The sequence below is a fragment of the Ammodytes marinus genome (genome assembly GCF_949987685.1).
Source record: "Ammodytes marinus genome assembly, chromosome: 11".
NCBI classification, from domain to species: Eukaryota; Metazoa; Chordata; class Actinopteri; order Uranoscopiformes; family Ammodytidae; genus Ammodytes; species Ammodytes marinus.
Window position 1 is genome coordinate 14,570,963 of NC_137215.1, and position 18,914 is coordinate 14,589,876.

Sequence of the window (18,914 nt, forward strand, 5' to 3'; positions counted from 1 at the left end):
AAGAAATGAATGAACAACTCTTGTTGAGTTCCAGTAATGGATTTAATGGTGTTGGAGTTCTTGTCCTCTTGTTTAGCCTGTGGTGGAAATGGCTGTTGTACTGGCCACTGAAATGATCAATCTAAAAGCTGAAGTAATGCCATTCGATCAGCAGATTGGCCTTTCACGGTAAATCTCATTAACTCAGGAACATGCCTTTCATCCAGCCAAAATGTCACCCAGCAATTGGCACTTTTGCTCCGGGTGCAGATATAATTCATAGCCCATACAATGCACAGCACCCAGAACACTCCAGTAAACTACATTAAATTGCTGGGACATCCTTAATTGTATTGCTTTTGTCTCAGCTTTATACCTGCACGGTCCTGCCAGATGGTCTGGTTGATTTTCTCATTCAAGCAATTGACCAGAGGTTGTTCGTAATATATCACATCACACCCGGTCCCGAGGAACTGAATCAGAAAAAAGGGTCTTAAAGATTTGGCAAGCTGTAGCTGTATTTCATATATTTTATGAATGTGGGAAATTAAAATTATTTAGCTTGTGATGTGATATTGTGTGTGTTTGTTTCTGTAACCGCAGTGTTAAAAAAAACATTTCAAAATACATCCATAACAGGTGAAGTTACACAGAAAAAATGTATTTCATAAACACCACAGCCTGGCTCTGTATATGGGTTACACATTGGCCTACTAGCATCTATGAAGTTCAGTTAAAAAAAATGGTACAGGAAAAATAAAATCAGAGAGAAGCAAAGCAGAGTTATTAAGATAACTGAGGAATATGAAAACAGAGAGCTGGTTAACATATAAATGCCATTTGGCCAATTGATATGTTTCTAATATTGTCCAAAGTCAAAATCAGCCTAGAAAAAATGGTGCTTTGTTTTTGTTTATGATAACACATCAAGTAATCAAACTTTAACTTTATTTAAATGAATAAAACAGCTTATCAATAATAGGTTCAGGAAGGAAACTTGATTGTTTCTATATCAAATCAAACCAGGGATATCTGTATGATGAAATCCAGCATCTGTTTGAAGAAGATATTATGGTATGCAATGAAACATGACCATTAAACTGTATTCCATTCACATTGCCTCCAATTCATCCACTTTCTGAGATGTCAGATGAAAGAAGGGTTCACATTGATTTCCGAGTGAAAGGAAGTGCTTATCTGTTATGGTGCTGGCACTGAACAGGAAGAAGAAGAACTTACAAGACATTGAGTTAAGAGCAATGTCGAAATACGGAATGCAAAACAGAAATGCTGACAAAAGCCATGCTGCAGCCTGGAAATAAACAGACGTTCTCACTGATGTTTTCAAATCTTAACAAATGGTTTTATATTTGTGTTAAAAAAATTAAGTGTAGCTTTAAAAATGCATTGCACATTGAAATGATGTATACAATATTGCCCTAAGCTATAGAATGAAAGAGCACCAGATATGCTTTCATGTCCAGATGAAAGGTGTTAGTCATAGAGTAAGAAAAGGTGAAGCGGAACCACTTCCCATACTTTCCAACCACAAAGCCAGATATCTGTGCCAAGGAGAAGGCGACCTATGGCACAGGAACATGTGTCACATGTGCACTCACCACCCTGGGTCTCATCCTGATATAATCTGACAAATGCTGATAGTGAGAAGTGAAATGATCTGTATTCAAACTGGAAGATTAAAAAACAATAACAGGACAGAGAGAACCTGGCTGACATGACACATGGAAGGTAAGGATGCTTTGTGTTGATCCTCCGGCTGCTTTTTCTTTTGAGCTCAAGCCTTTAGTGTCTTTACCTTCAGGGAGGGAAAGTTTTGAAGATACAAATCTAAAGGAACATTTCCAGACCCCACGAGCTAAAGCATGGACGTTTTGAAAGCAACTGGGATATTAAAGTAAAAAAAAAGCAGCAACAAAAGGAAGCTACTCTAAAAAACCTGCAACATGGGGAATGATTATAGTAGATGATTGTTGGATGCTCTATTTAGGCCTCCAAAACATCCTAGCTGAAATAGAAACGGCGATGCTGACATTGTAATTTCTTCAATATATTGACTCTCTGGATGCAGTTCAGTATAATAAAGCCCGACTGCAAACAGAATCAACAAAAATGCAGACCCTCTGCATCCTCACAGGTCCACAAGACATTTTTGAGGGATTATGAACCTGATCTGATCAGTCATTTAGTTATTCTTTGTTCCCTATAAGATAAGCTCTCCCCTGTGCACGGGGGGGGGGGTGGGGGGCTGTCAAAAAAGGATTCTCATCTTATAGTTTTTGACTGTTAGATTAATGATGTAAATGCAAACTCAAATCAGAGAAAGTACAAATCCTGCCCGAGCTTTTATCACAGTTTACTGTATTAAATGCAACTTGGGCACCTATTTACGATGAGTTTCTTTCACGGGAACCTGGGAAAAAACCTCCAGATGGATTCCTGTGACTCATTGGATGTGGTTTGCTGCGATAAGCCTGCTGTTGCCTTCTGCTTAGCACCGGTTTTCAAAGCATATAAAATGCATGCTTGCCAAGTGGTTGAGTTTTGCTATTTTAAAAAAATAACACAGATATTATGTTTAGCAACCACTGATGAGGATGATGATTTATACATCCAATGCACCAAAGTTTAGCTTTAGCCAAAGCTTATATACACTTGCACTGTACCGAGGTATTACGTTTTCTGTTAATACGGGAATAACCAGCCTGCTGCCTGAAACATACTGTATATGACAATGTGTTTTCTAGGAATATATCAAATAGCAAGAAATACCTATGAAAGGATTATTAGTTTAACATTCCCATAATCTACTCGCTGTGGGATTCCCGACTGCCGAGCTGTCTTTCAAAGTAAAGTGAGGCAACGCTGATATGAAGGATGCATGTACAGAAAGACCTACCCTGAACATTCAGGTGAAATATTTAAAACAAAATGTTTGGCCATCCATAAATAGAACAAAATAGCCCATATACAGAACAAGGGCCCTGGGCAGCACAACAGCTTCCTGGGGGGGTTGATTCAGCAGCATGTACTTCTCAACCCGGTTTGAACTGCTTCCCCATTACTGGCCAAAGAAAGGCTGCTCGGCTCTTAAAGTCGGCAGTCACTCAGGCCTATCTTAATAGATCTCCTGCTCACACTGAACCATATATTGAATATCCTTGCTTTAGTGTTGAATGCCATCTGAAAATAAACAATGGTTAAGAGTTAATAGTTACTGCTGTGGGTAGGGCATTATGTGGCAAATTATCACACATTTCACCATTGTTAATTTAACATTCAAAAGTTTGAATTTTAGTCAAAGTCAATCGTATTTGTATCTTTGTGAGGATCAACGGATGTTGAGAGGATATTGAGAGGACATTGTTGGGTGAGTGGATACATTTTGACACTGAAGTCTGGTCAAGGTATAGATCAAAGTATAATGCACTTAAATCAAGTAGAAACGTTTGTGCAGGCGAAATCAATCAGTCAACACAGAGATCCTTCAAACGTCACAAAAAGGCTTATTCTGGCTTCAAGGGCTTGTGTACTCTTTCTTTGATTCTTACTTTAAATATTTTTTTAAATATGTATAGAAGGAAACTCTGCTAGCTTTAGCCTATATTATCTCGTCAAATTTGATCTTTATGCAAAATGTTCAAGATCTCACGACTTCACTGGATCACATCTAATGCCAGTAGCGATAAATGGATCCAGGAACAATGCATCACTAGTAGTTTTTTAAGAGTGAAGGATTTCAGCTCAGAGTGTGCAGATCACTATTCCTGAAATATTAATGTAGTCCTTTATTGATCATATATTTCTGCTAAGTTCTCCTCTATTGAAATGCCAACAGGCTGTACATTGACTGAAACATAAATCAAAAACCAGTGTACAGTATAGGTGAACAGTTCACTCTTACAAGATACCCATGTATGACTGAAATATGAGAGCTGATCCAATAAATTCAGGCTATTTGCTACCTTTTTCCCAAAGACTGTCCTTTGAAATGTATGACTTTATTTTTATTAATTCAGAAAAATGCAAGACATTTATTTCTTATGGAAAATATTTAGTTACTATTAGAGAAACTGCATGTTTCAGACACAACCTCTAAAGCCCTGTGTGTTTCCCTGTGCTTTTCTCCTCAGCCTCTCCTCTCCTCTACTGTTGTTCAGGGCTCTAAACTCTGTAACCCTCATATATCAAACCACTGCTATCCTTAAAGTCAACCCCCTCTAACTGTGCCTCATTTCACAGTGAAATGGGTCGGTGCTCAGCTGGAAGTTTCCTGCCCTGGATGGCCACATGAAGTGCTTTTTACAGTATACTGTTTACATGTTATCTATCATGGATAGATAGATAGATAGATAGATAGATAGATAGATAGATAGATAGATAGATAGATAGATAGATAGATAGATAGATAGATAGATAGATAGATAGATAGATAGATAGATAGGCTTTCAAGTTATTTTTTTTTAAACTGCCGGAGTCCTCTATCATCCATCATTGCTCTCGGCGTCTTGATTAAAACGCCCATCACTTTCAGACTTAATTCAGCGGTGAGCCTGCTCCATCGTCGGTAGAGCCGAATATGAGTTGGACTGAGAGCAGCAGACAGGCCACACTGACAGAGCATAATTACAGCAAAAGGTCAACAGAGACCCAATCTGCTCTAATGACAGGATGGGAAATGTTGGGAGAGCCGGAGAGTGTTAGACACTGGCAGAGACACAGACGCAGCTGCTGAACCAAGAGCACTCACACTTCAGAACTTGTTTAGTTTAAAGGTCACATATTATGCTAAATGCACTTTTTAAATGTGTTCTAACATATCTATGGGTACAAGGTGTGCCTAGAGACTGCCAAAATATTTAAAAAAAAATAACAATCTCTCCTTTTCTCACTCTCCCCCTTTCTGAAACCCCCACCCCTCCCCCCAATATACTCCAGTCAGAATTCTCCCCTTTTCTGACCTCAAAAACTGGAAAGCCAGAAGCTTCCACTGTGCAGCCCACACCCCTATTTCTTATTGGTCCACGGCCCTGTCAGACAGAGGGCGAGGCGTATCTGGCTTCGCTTCCGGACAGGGGGCGGGGGGAGCTCAAAGATTGTATATTTACGAGGGGAGCTGCAGCTCTTTTTAAAAAATAGGCCATTGTGAGATTAGCTGAACATCAGCATAGTACAATAAATTATCTGAAAGTTTTTTTCAGCAAACAATTAAAGAAAAACGTATTAAGGACCACTAAGACCATATAATATGGTGTATAATAGAACTGAAAAGTGTATAATATGGGAGCTTTAACAGAAGAGCAGACAAACTTGTGTTACTGTAATACACACTACACACCATACAAGACTGATGGGTTATAGTCTCTGGGACAACAGGAATTAGTTTCCTCAGCTTTCATACTATAATTGTATAGGAAACCATGGGAAAGCTACTCATTTCTATGGTAAAGTGGTTCCAATTTTACTACAAGAAATCAAAATACTTTACTGTTGTGTTAAACAGAATACTATGCAACACGTGTAACAAAATACATCAAACTCCAAATTTGTTGTGTTTCTGCAGCTGCCATTTGCTCTTTATTTAATGAAGCGCCTTTTGTTGTCTCCCACTGTTACATCGTGTCTTCAACGTTTTTTTCTTGTGGCACAGAAAATACCAAAGTGAACATCAACAGCTCCTACAAACTGTTTACTTTGTAATTAGATTTGTTTAGGTGTAACAATTGTGTCACTTTAAACATAAATAAAGAAAAATAAACATTGTGTGACACAGCCCAAGTCTGATTAACTACTGTGCAAGTAGCTGCTCATGCTAACTGTCTGAATCATTTTGTGTTTATGGCAAACATACTGCTGTTACTGCTGATGCAGGAAATGTTAAATGCACTTGCTTCATGATTTTTCTATGAGAAGACACCATGGGGGTTTGAAGCAGTATTTGTGAATATTTTATGGGCTGGGTGTAGGTGGAATCCCTGCTGTGTGAAATCACATCATGACTACAGACCAAGGATTATTTCTATAATGATAACAATCACCAGGAAACCCACATGCACATGTGCACAAACATGCAATAGGCTATACACACAACACATAAAAAACAAACACACTGCTTACATCATGCAATGTATAGCGTCTGTGTTTTATTGCCAGGCGTGGTGTTTTCTCTTGCTGAAATCCACCTCAGCTGCAGCTTCTAAAAAACAAGGCGATGCTGTGTCTTGGTGTAGGGCTACAATGTTAAATAGAACATTTTAACAATGCATGTGTACTCTTGTAACTCTTGACATAACAAGACAGACACAGTAGTTGAAGACAGAATATGTCTATAGGGCAACCACAAAGTACAGCAGATTATGTTTTAAGTACGATAATGAAGATTCAGCATTCCATTCTAAAGAGCTATTCTCCCAATTGAGAAAACACAAACAACATGAATAAATAAACTCTCAATCCTAGGATAATTTTTTTAGTTTTTGTTTTGTCAAATAATTGATATATTAGTGAATTTAGTGAATATATGGTTCATTAATCACTTTTTTCTTTATATGCTGTGTTTTTATGTTATTCTTTGTTTCTTTGTATGTGTTGTTTGCTCATTATGTGACCCATGTTGTGACTTTATTACGTTCTTGATAAATAAAGACATTATTTGACTTGATGATGGCACTATCAAAGCGAGTGGATCACTCTGAGATGACAAAATAAGATGTGGATTTATAGGAAAGAAAACACATCAAGGTTTGATTTTTGGTCGACACATTTGGTAAAACGGTGAGCGTGTGTCTCTTCTTGTGTTTCTGTGCGCGAGGCAGAATCAATATGAAACCTTTTCTAGCTGTACACCCTCATGTGTCACTGTCTGCACCTACTCTAATACAAACCTTTGATCCTCTAATACTGAACTTTGCTTCTAACACTCTGCTCCCTCTCGCTCTCTGTTTCTCAGCCATCTCTCTACAGACAGCAGGTACATTCATCATAGTCTTTCTTACAAAAAGTGATTTGAAAAGGGAGAAAAACAACCTCCACCCCCATTTCAGAGTGTCCTGAGGTTCACTGGCTGGTTGCTGAGTAAGCAGGCGTGTATGTCTGACAGCCTGTCAGCCTGTTTTCATAATCTTACTCTGTTGTTTCTCTTCTTTTGGAAAATATACAGACTTCAGTCAGAAGATATTTCTTTAAAATATATTTTTTATTCATTCTGCCTTTTTTTTTACGATCAAAACTTGACGGATTATAATGAACGATGCAATTATCTCATATAAATCTACACATAGTGGCTTTAGTTTGTTTGAATAAGTAAGTCTCGTTCACCACCAAGAGATTGTTTCTTCATGCTTGCCTCACAGGGAGATCTGACGGGAGATGCATTATTCAAAGGTTTTACAGTTATGGCTTTTAAAAGATAATTCCTCAAAGCTATATGGCTGTTTAGAAATCTTTAAAATGTAAGACTAAGCAAAATGCCCTGCAGAGAAAAAACGAAAGGCCAACGCAAAAGACTCTGAATTGCTACTGCAGAAAGAATACGAAACATCAAAAAGTCTCTAAAAAGCAGATATTTTCTCTCTTGTGAATCCCACACACCAAGGCATGCTGTCAAAATGTGTTGCAGCCAATCCAAGAAAAGATATAAAAAAATCACCCCAGGGAACAGAGGAAAATCAAAGCATCGATCAATCTGTCCAACATCTGAAATATTTCCAAAGAAAAATAAAACCAACACCGTGAGGTCCGTGACTCTAGGCATTAACTAATAAACTGCTAGGTGTGGGAATGTATGACCTCTGAGGATTCAGGCAACACCAAACTTCAAATCAAACCAAGCTTTTGCAGCCTAAGTTGGGAATTTAATGAGCGATTATAGATTCTGGACATGGTTGGGCAAGACCATACAGTATAGTAAGGGCGAAAAAAGCTTCCCCCTCTCTCCTTTTTATTTTTATTTCACGCATTTCATGTTTTCGCGTGAAGGATATACAGTTAAGTTTACCTTGGATTGTTGGGGCTCATATTTGGAAATTGTGAATCTTTATCCTAAATAAAAGAAAAGTGTGAATGTAAGCAGTGATTGAATTATTTAATCAACAACTGTACTTCAGCACAGTATTTTTATTTTATATAGTCCCAAACCATCATATTTCAGGGGGAAACATTCTACGTTTTACTCCACTACATTATCTGATATGAGTTTATAAAACAAATGCAATCACATTAAATGGGATCCAAGATGAAACAACAGCTGCAGCTGCTGAATCTTGTCATCGACAGTCTAACTGTTGGTTAGTTCTCTAATCACTTTTTTAGTCCATAAAATAATTTTGACAATGTGTTCTTTAATTTTTGATACTAGTTTAATTTCATTGTTTTATTTTTGAAGACTTGTTAAAGAGCATTTGTATTGTGTTATTTGTGCTTTTACTTAGCAAGACAGGGCATGCAAATAGTTGTATGCAATACTATAATCATTCTTATATAGCACTAACGTTATTTCAGAAGGATTTGTTTTGTAATTGTCTGTTGTATTGCTCTTTAAAATCTCTATATGCATTTTGCAAGACCTGTGCATAGTATTTTTTTTTTTTTTTATAAAGTACAAATAGACACAGATACAATAGGAAACATATTGTTGCACATTCCCACAGTGTGCCATCACTTTGTCATTATTCAATTACAAGTCTAGTCTTTACTTAAGTAATGGATCTGTATATGACAATGATATGAGGATAACTTTCATGTTTGATTAATTAATTGTCAAGAAGACCATGACAGTGTGTGTGTGTGTGTGTGTGTGTGTGTGTGTGTGTGTGTGTGTGTGTGTGTGTGTGTGTGTGTGTGTGTGTGTGTGATTGATGAGTAGTGTTGCCAATGCTGGAGTGCAATATACTTTTACACGTTGCTATCAGGGAGCTGTCATGTTGCTTACCCCTTTGTGAAGGCTCATTTCCCCTCAGCTTCATCCACAAGCAGACCAATGGATAGAACACACTTCTTTAAATAGGAACTCATCGTTGAGATACAGGCAATGTGACTGTCATTAAATAAACTGAGAGTGAAGCTGCAAGGATAGAGACCACCAATCGGCTTGAAGAGCTGCATTACGATCCCAATGTAATAATAATAATAATAATAATAATTTTAGAAAGTTACTCAGTACGATTACATGACATTAAAGAAAATCATTACCGTGTTAGCCCGACTGAAACTAGTCTTTTAAAAATACATGTAAACATGTTAGTCAGACTGAAATCGCACTAAATCGACTTTCTGAAACTCGAGCTAATACACCCAGATAGTGTGTTTGGGAGTCGAATTAAGCTCAGGGATGAAAAGTCATGGTTCACAGATGATATTGTTTCTTTTTGCTGATAATCTTACACTTACATTATAAACTAGCAGAACACATTGAGGGAAATTGGTTAGGCTTACATTTTCCAAGTTGTGTCCTCAGGAGGGGGTTAGCTGAAGGGTGAGTCAGACCAAGAACACCTTCTTAATAGCACATTGAACAATGAGGAGGGGGGAGGGGGGGATATGCTAGCCAAGTTTATTGATGTGTTTATTCAAAGTGTATGGATATGTACATGGAATACATTTATATTTATGAAAATATTGAGTCTGAGTTTTTTAGCAGTAATATTGGGCTGGTATTTGTAAACATATAATCGTTTATGGTGGTGTGTGTGGACCCTAATGTTAGTCAGTCTTCCTAATTATCCAATATCCAGACAGTAGTTGACCCAACTACACCTACACTACATAAACATGTGCTATTTGTTGAGCCACAAACAATGAGCAGTGGCTCTTCCTGTGTCTGACAATTTATCACTCTGGTTTTTATTCAGCATATTCTATACTTCACCACCACTGTTCACTTTGTGTTCCTAGTTTCCATCTAGTTTGTATTACATAGCCACCAGATTAACTTTGACCTTGCAATTGTATTTACTGTAATTCAGCAAATAATTAAATGATGGATTGCTTCTCTTTTTCTGAGAAAACAAAGACACTCTCTGTGGCACATCAACCCTTCTTAAAATATACAGTATGTATAAAACATGCTGTGTACTTCTTCACCAGCCAAAAGCTGTATAGTATAAAATGATGTGGTCTCCCTGGGCTTAATTAAAAACCTGGTTGCAAATTGTAAACAATATAAACATGTAAGTTTGAAATATCTGACTCTATAAATGTATTAACAGCTGTTAGCCTACAGGTTTAACACATGAATCCTTGGTATCACTAAAGGTATATCATAATCAAGTCAGTTATTTCCATATCTTGCCTTGGATCCATTTCTGTTTTCTCTGGACTTGGGGGCCTTTCGTTCTAATAATCTAAACAGAAAATGAGGTACAAAAACATGCAGTTCTCAAAGAAAATGATTGTGAACATGTGTGTTACAGAGCTTTGACGTAACCATTGGTGTGTTCTGTATCTTATTTGCTGTTGTTCATATACGCAGCATAGGAAGAGGCTGACAAATAGGCCAACTGACCACATTGCTTGGAAACAGCTTGCACAGACTGAAGACTAGGTGAGCACCAACTAAAGGACGCCTGGGATGACCAGAGGAGAAATTGGGCCAACCTCAAAGAGGTTTAGAGGCCACATGGGGAGCAAAGATTCCGACTGCTTCTATTTAAACTTTATTTCGGCAGCTAACTCAATTTACAGCCTGTTTGTGTGCAATTTGTATTCAAAGTTGTGTTCTGGTTGTCAACACCTCATTATGCACATCAGGTGTACTGCTTGGAACCCCTTAGCAGCATTGCTAGTTAAAGATTACCATCTGTTTCTACAGTATATAAATAGGACAGTTGGAATAAAACGAGAATTCATCATCTAGTTCACACAGTGCAGGACATATGTCGTCATCCCACTGATTTATGGTAGGCTACTATAACCAATTTTAAAAGACTGGTTTGAATGCAGACATGCTTAGGTAATATTTTATACTGATATTTTGACTCAAAACAGGATAAAGTATTGTTTTTTGCAAAAGTTGCAGAAAAGGTCACAGGAATCTCAACAGGCTGCAGAAGCAAACTCTTGTTTGTCATTCTGGCTGTATACAGCATTCATATGATGTGTTTGACTCTCCCGCTTGTGTCTCATATCTGCATAATCGGGATTCTTGGAAATAAATTGTAAATATTTCACTTAAAATTGCTAAAAGCATTAAGATCAGGTATAATCACAGTATGTTATTTATGGTTGGTTTTTAAGGATTCCATTTTAAAGATGTCTGTGATGTAGTATGATTTTTAATTGATCAGTTGTCTGGTCACTCGGTGACTTCAGCAGCTTATTAAGATTCTGTCTTTTGTCTATTTGATGCGGACACCTGTGCTTCAGAAAAAAAATCCCTGTAGGGATGACATTGTCAGAAGCATAATGTTAAATTAATGCTGCCAGTGGCTACATTATTGCTAAAAATTGTATAAGAAGATAGATAGAATGTTGTTCTTGTTCTATGTTAGATAGAATGTTTTTCAAATTGCGAATCAAAAGGTTTTTAGTCCAAACTGTCCTTTGCCCTTTTACTCTACTTATTTACCTAGTGACATTTATTTTACAAGTTCCATATAGGAGTTAGCAGTCATATAGCAGCCTCATTATATTGTATCCAAAGACACATTTCACTGCCAACTGAATTCAGCAGCTCATTAAGATTCTGACTTGATAAAAGCTTGAAAGCAGCATATTTAATGTTGCCGCAGGCGCTGCAGCCGATCACCTGGCTGTAGTACACAAGTGGAGAATGTATTAAGACAATATGTTTTATGCCAAAAGGTATTTTTCAATAAAGGGTTCAAAAAAGCTGAAACACTATGACTTTCTGCCCAGATAGTCCAATGTATACAGCATGGTATTATTTTTACCATGAATAATTGACAATTACATTACTTTGTGGGGGTGAATGCCAGAACATCATGTTGTTAAAATTATTGTTTGGTACATTTCTGGAAACAAATTTAGCTTGTTTGTACATGTACAGAAAGTCTCTGTATTATGTTTAACATTGTAAGATAATGTATTGTAAACCTAATCCATCTTCCATATATGTTCAGAAATCATAAATACTTCATTGATTTGTTCAGTTTGTCCAGACAAAACAATAACATCTTGATATGCTGCATAGGTTATTGGTATATGTTACTCTGTTTTCAAATGGAAAGGTAAACAGGTAGTTGTAGTGGGAATCTGTTCATGGGAATGGGTTGTAAATGAGAATGAATGGCACATGTGTAGATTCATGGTTTATTGTGTTTACACTACAGTAATTTCAGATTAAACTATTTATTTTTCTTTCTTTTAATTTTTCTCCACAAAACACACATTTTCATTACAAATGCCATAATGTTGAGGAATCTTTTTTATTTTTTTACCTTTTAATAGTTAATTTGTTGCATATGGAAGCTAATTAAGTGATACTTAATACCTTGTCAGTATATTGCAAGCTAGACAAACTGTTAATGGTGTAACTCTTTAGGGCTAAAATGGGCACTTTCTGCCATCTATAGGATAAAGACGGTGTCACAAGTTACCACCCAGTTAAAGGGTTAGTTCAGGATTTTGGACCTAGGGCCTGATTCCCAAGTTAGCCTGAGTGTTATTTATCATTGGAGACAGTTTTCAACACATTTCATTCAGTCCTTCGAGTTGCAGAGTTGGCTCGTGCTAGGCTAGCGCACGGGATTGGGGTCAAGCAGAGCTGCTACTAAAACAGTTTTACCCACTCCACAGTACACCCGAGGCTAATCAATTATAACGCTAGACTATCGATGTAAATGTCTGTGTTGATAGAATAATATTAGAAATAAAAACAACCTCGCATTGCATGAATTGTCGCATTTTGAGGGACTACTTTCTCAGCAGAAGCGGAATTTTACTTTGCTATGTAACCGAATCACTACAGCAGAAAGTAAACAGAGCAGCATGGGACAGAAACTGAAACGAACGACTAGGCAACATAACATGGTGCGTCAGTGTGCATCCAGGAATTGTACAAATAAACCCTACAGATGGACACCACAAAGTTTCCACAAATGTCCAGTGCAAGATCCAGAAAGGACGCAACTGTGGCTTGTTGCTGCTGGCTTGGACATCAGTACACCGGCGGAAACTGTTCGCGAACGGTGTATTTGTAGCGATAATTTCAGACCGGACGACTTCGAGAAAATAACAACAAGAAATCCCTGAAAACGAATGCGGTGCCATATCCGTCTTTTCAGATGCACCAACAGGCACTGATGAACAGGTAATAACTTTTGGTAGGCTACTCTAGCTAATAGCTTGCCCCTTTCATAATGTTAGCCTACTGATAGATTGATGATGACATGCATTTTGGAGAGTGACAACGTTAGCTAATGGTATAGCTACAGGTACCTGGCTGGGCTAATTGCAAACTCCCGTTGTTCTGTCCCGGTCCTCTACTGCAGCTCCAGCGGGGGCTGTCCGTCTCTAAAGACGCTCTTTCTCTTTCTGCCCTTTGAGCATCCATCTCTCCCAGTTCTTCATCAGTGTATTCCGGCTCGTACAGGTACGGTTTGGCGGATACAACAAATTCCTCATAATCATCTTCAAAAGCAGACGCATCGCTAAGTCCTCCAAACGTGGCCATATCTTGTTTATTGAATAGGCTAATAAAATTCCTTCGTGCACTGTAGGCTACTCTGCGTCTGTAGCAATGACAGCGGCAGGTGAAATACCTAGATCCGGTAACCTAGGAATCAGTCCGCCGCTGCCGCATATAAACACTGCTGCTGAGACACACCGAGTCTCTCAAAATGCAATATGCAAGGTTGGTTTTATTTCTAAAATTATTCTATCAACACAGACATTTACATCTGTAGTCTAGCGTTATAATTGATTAGCCTCGGGTGTACTGTGGAGTGGGTAAGACTGTTTTAGTAGCAGGCTAGGTTTGACCCCAATCCCGTGCGCTAGCCTAGCACGAGCCAACTCTGCAACTCGAAGGACTGAATGAAATGTGTTGAAAACTGTCTCCAATGATAAATAACACTTGGGAATCAGGCCCTAGGTCCAAAATCCTGAACTAACCCTTTAAGGCAAATTTCATCCCAAAACACACAAAAAAAAACACAATTTGTTTAGGACAAGTGCGACAAATAAAACACACGCACGCACGCACGCACGCACGCACACACTCACTCACTCGATCACATCTGCACTCACAAATGCACTAAAAAGTGCATGTTTGAAAAGCAGTGCAGGACACAACAAGCATGTTTCAAGCTCTCAACTCTCTTCTCATTCAAGGGCCCTATTTCACATTATAATTCACCTTGTTAAGCAGTTTTATCTAGAAATGTTTTTCACTTCCTGTACAGAAGCAGTCATGTTCAGAGCATGGACATATGAAAGAGTAGGTAGCCTACTTGTTGTGTGTACTGTCCCTTTAAGAGTTTGTATAACCACCTTTTTTGGACTCTACCGCTCTCCGTAATTTCCTGTGCTTCTTTTTATCTGTGTTTACTCTCCTGCGCAGGTGGTTTCACAACTAGAGGTTTTCTTTCTTTATGGTTTAACGTGGACTGAATTGACGTGTAAAAATGTCCGTGGGAAGCCAATTGGAGAACGCAAACCCAGTGGTTTTCCAGCGGCAGGGGGAGAGGCTGCTGACAGCGACCGACGAGGATGAAGACGTGCACGACCCCATCGACGACAGGGAAATATTCGATATCCTGTTTGTAAACTCGGCTTGTTTTCCTCTAGTTTAGACTGTTAAACCTGACTGATAGGCTATGTGTGTGCGTGTTAAACATAAGCTATGTACTTTATACAGGGTTCGTAGCCTACATAGCATGAAAAAGGTCTTAAAATGCATTGAGTAAGTGTATCTAAAAGAATGCCTTAAATGTCACTGAAATGTCTTACATCAATCTTTTAATAGTTTAAATTTGTAAGACATGGAAAGTAGGAGTATCTTTTATACAGGCCTATGTAACAAATATGCAAACAGCCTGTAAAACAGAAGGTCGTGGGATTGCTGGGTAGGAGGGGAAGGGTTCGGGGAGATGGCTATTGTATTGGTAGTGTTGTTCATATTTTTGTGTTTAATTTCCATCCGTACACTGCCTTGATTCATCATGTTAGGGGCTAGAGGGTGATGAAGAGTGGGTTTGTGGGGGCACGAATAATTTGCTGTAGTCGACCTTTTCTGTTTGCCTTGTGTCACGTTGTGTTTATGTGATGGTGGCCTTTCTTCCTTTAAATACAAAATTAAAAATGGATTACCAAAAAGGGCATTTATATAATATTGCATTATATTAGAGGTTTGTATTACATGTCTTAAATTCTTTAACTAAACACACATCTGATCAGAACCATCAACGACCCTGAGCATCCTCTGTCTCTGGAGGAACTCAATGTCGTGGAGCAAGTCCGAGTCAAGGTACGCACCTTTAACTGTGTGGGTTTTTGTCTTTGTGTTTACGAAGTGGATTGGGGGGAAAGCAAGATACCCTGTAATGGGTTCACCCATATGCCAATACAATTAAGAAATAGTTCAAGCAGCTTTGCACTTGACCACCATTCTTTTCTGTATTCCAACACGCTGTCCCACATTTAAATTACTTCACTTCTTTTTGTATCTCACTTCAAAAAGAAATACATTTTTTTTAAATTACATTTGACAAGACAACTTTCACACTCCAGACTTTTTCATCAAAATAAGCTCCATTTAGTTCATATCATTATCTTTTATTGAACAATAGGAACATGTATCTCATTGCAAACACATCTTAAACAAGTAAAGGTAATTTCACCAAAAATGTTTGCATTCTGTTTATTGTTTTAATAAGACCTACATCTGTCTTATTTTCTTTTTCCTCAGGTTAATGATGCCGAAAGCATTGTGGGTATTGAGTTCACACCCACCATCCCCCACTGCAGCATGGCAACTCTCATTGGTCTGTCAATCAAAGTCAAGTTGCTACGCTCCCTGCCAGACAGGTTCAAAGTACGTGTGTGTTGTTGATAGGGATGCACATTTAACACCACCTCCTTTCAACGAGTGTTGGTTAATACAAACATCATGTCATACAATGTGTGTTAGACTTGTGTATATCAGTTTCAGTCTTAACGTTTTGTGTGTTTTCCTGTTTCTACCCAGATCGATGTCCACATCAGTCCCGGGAGTCACGCCTCAGAGGAAGCAGGTAAGAAAGCAACAGCATGGACGATGGGATATGAGCTCATATACTCCCAGACACGCATAATACCGTAGTCACTGCTTAAAATGTTTTTTTTTCTGAATGTAATGTTGTATGTTCTCTCTCATTGTGTATTATGTTGTACTTTCAGTGAACAAACAGCTGGCAGACAAAGAGCGAGTAGCAGCAGCTCTGGAGAACTCCTCGCTGCTGGAGGTGGTCAACCAGTGCCTGTCTGCCAGGAGCGTCTGAGCAGCCAATCAGCTTTGTCCTCTCCTGCTCCCAGCTGCTTGTTATGGCAGTATAGAACTCAATGATGCCAAGCACTCTATCCACCCAGCACCTATCCAGCTGTGAATAGCTGCAAAGGGTTAACATTGTTTCAGCAAAATCGATACAAAGAAAATGCCTTTTTTCTGACATTGCAATTTAAAAACTCAAAATAATTTGCATCTATTTTGAAATAGTGCTTCTCGTATTAATGCCACGCATCTTTACATCGATTTTTAAACATTTGTTGCTTTATTCAGTCTTTTTTTTTATTGTAAAATTGGTCCTTAAAGTAGCTACGAGGAACTTTTAAATATTTCTGAAACGGTCTAATTTTTCCTCTGATTATCATGATTTACATGTTACAGCAAACGAGACCGTGAGTGTGAAGAATGCAATTGTATGTAGTTTTTCTTGATGCATTTGTCCTGGTACACTCACCCAGGAACAATAGGAGCAATTAACACAAACGGAAAGTTCCTTGTAGCCACTTTAATGTCATTCCATCTGGCATTACAACATTTCTAAAGTCTCAAATTAAACTTGCCTTAAAGAACCCTGTAGAAACTGTTACTCATGAGAATAGTTTGGACAAAGCACATACATTAAACTTCCATTCTGTGAGATTTGGGGTCACTGAAAACCACGTCAGTTTGTCATTCCTGTTTTATATTATTAAATCTGGCAGCATTAGATCTGCTGCACAAATCCTCACCTGTATATAAAATGAATGCATTTGACATTTTATTTTATTTAAAATGTACATATCAGTAATTAAACTAAAATGAAGGTATATCTGTGCATGTGTTTTTTATTTAATTTTTGTCTCCCAGGATTAGATTTTCAGGGATAAAATAGTAATAATTACCACATTAGCATGTTTAAGACACACCTGTACAATCCTGTGCTGTTCAATAAAGCAGCCCGGCAATACTTTTTGTGTTTGGGAAGCTTATTGTGTTCTGGTTAAGTTTACACCCTCAGAAAATGCTTGTTTTAACTATATGTTTGTTAAGGCGGTAGATGGTGGTGGTGGTGATGGTGTTGTAATGGGGTGGGTGCAACATTGGTGCCACCTTACAATGTTATTTTCATTTGCCTCTACTTCATTTGTGCCAAAAATATCAAAGACATACCAGTCATAAAACACCTATATTATCTTCTGTTGATTGCGACTCATTATTTTAATTATCTCTAAATTAAAACTGCTTTTGTGGTTCAGTGCACAGTACACGTGGATACTGAAAACAATAGTTTGACTGCTGCTGAACTATCAAGTCATCCACACAGTTAAACCATAGATAATATATACAAGTTAAACACTGTTTTTTTCCTTCTAATGTTTGCAATAATCCAACAGAGGGAGCCATTATCCCATCCCTGTAGATCCAGAGGCGGCGGCTGATAATGAGAAGTCTCTGTCCATCAGGTTCTGAGGAGGCAACCTGGCAGGACAAACCCCAGCACAGAGTCCTCCAACATGCTTGTCTACCCACTCACACCTCAGTGAACTCACTAAACAGCTATGCTTTCCTCTAGCACTGATTCAACCACACATGCTCTCTGAGAGGTTACATTAACACACACACACACACACACATATATATATATATATATATATATATATATAGGGGAAGGTGGGGTGATTTGTGCAACTTTTTACTCAAAGTGATTTTAAAGTGAGGCCTTGACAGTTATGTCTCCAACTCAAATATGTACATATATTTCAGGATGTTGTGCATCCCTGGCAATAAAAACTTTGGATCTGGAATAAACTGTTTAAGAAATATAGCTTTCGGAAAAAAAGTTGTCTTGTCGCACAAATCACCCCACGTAGTGGGGTGATTTGTGCGTCATTGTGTCACAATGACAAAGTCACCATCATCATCTTTCTGGCCATCTGAACTCTCATCAGTGGTGTCGTTAAGTGGAATTGAGATGTCACTCTCTTCTGAGCTACTGTAGACAATCACTTTCTTTTGGTGACCAGCGTATACAGCCATGCCACTGGCACAACTCTCAGAAATGTACTTTGCACTAGTTGCTCCGTGCTTGTGGAACCAACTGCCACCTGACAAATGTGATTCCCCCTACATTTCTGCCTTTAAATCAAGGCTCAAAACCCATATGTACACCCTGGTGTTTCCTCCCCATTAACTATCTTACCTCTGCACTACTATCTGTGTTTATGTGGATGTATGGGCTTTACGTCTTTTATTTTGGTTATTGTTATTGTACCTTCATTGTTTACCTACTGAATGCACTATGTACAGCACTTTGGACAGTGCAAACTGTCATAAATGTGCTTTTATAAATACATTTTACTTACTTACTTACTTATAACTCACCCAGGCCCTTGCGCACAAATCACCCCATCCCCAGAATTTTGGATAATAGGCATGATGCAGCAATTTAGGGTTGACATTGTGCTAACTATATAGACTCAAAGTGTAGCATACCAAA

General features: G+C 38.2%; 1 protein-coding gene across 1 annotated transcript; it reads left to right on the top strand.

Moving 5' to 3' along the window:
- The first annotated feature begins 14,485 nt into the window (after positions 1-14,485).
- On the top strand, positions 14,486-17,384 carry ciao2b (cytosolic iron-sulfur assembly component 2B). The gene is made up of 5 exons (XM_080037036.1): positions 14,486-14,706; positions 15,342-15,421; positions 15,863-15,988; positions 16,142-16,187; positions 16,333-17,384. Exons 1-5 carry the CDS (start codon positions 14,580-14,582, stop codon positions 16,431-16,433), a joined length of 480 nt encoding a protein of 159 aa, XP_079893162.1. The 5' UTR covers positions 14,486-14,579; the 3' UTR covers positions 16,434-17,384.
- Positions 17,385-18,914: the final 1,530 nt, after the last annotated feature.

Excerpts from the sequence above, each read along its gene's own strand:
- ciao2b (XM_080037036.1), top strand. The coding sequence starts at position 14,580 with ATGTCCGTGGGAAGCCAATTGGAGAACGCAAACCCAGTGGTTTTCCAG. Across the intron at positions 15,422-15,862 it reads TGGAGCAAGTCCGAGTCAAG|GTTAATGATGCCGAAAGCAT; the intron begins GTACGCACCTTT and ends CTTTTTCCTCAG. Across the intron at positions 16,188-16,332 it reads TCACGCCTCAGAGGAAGCAG|TGAACAAACAGCTGGCAGAC; the intron begins GTAAGAAAGCAA and ends TTGTACTTTCAG.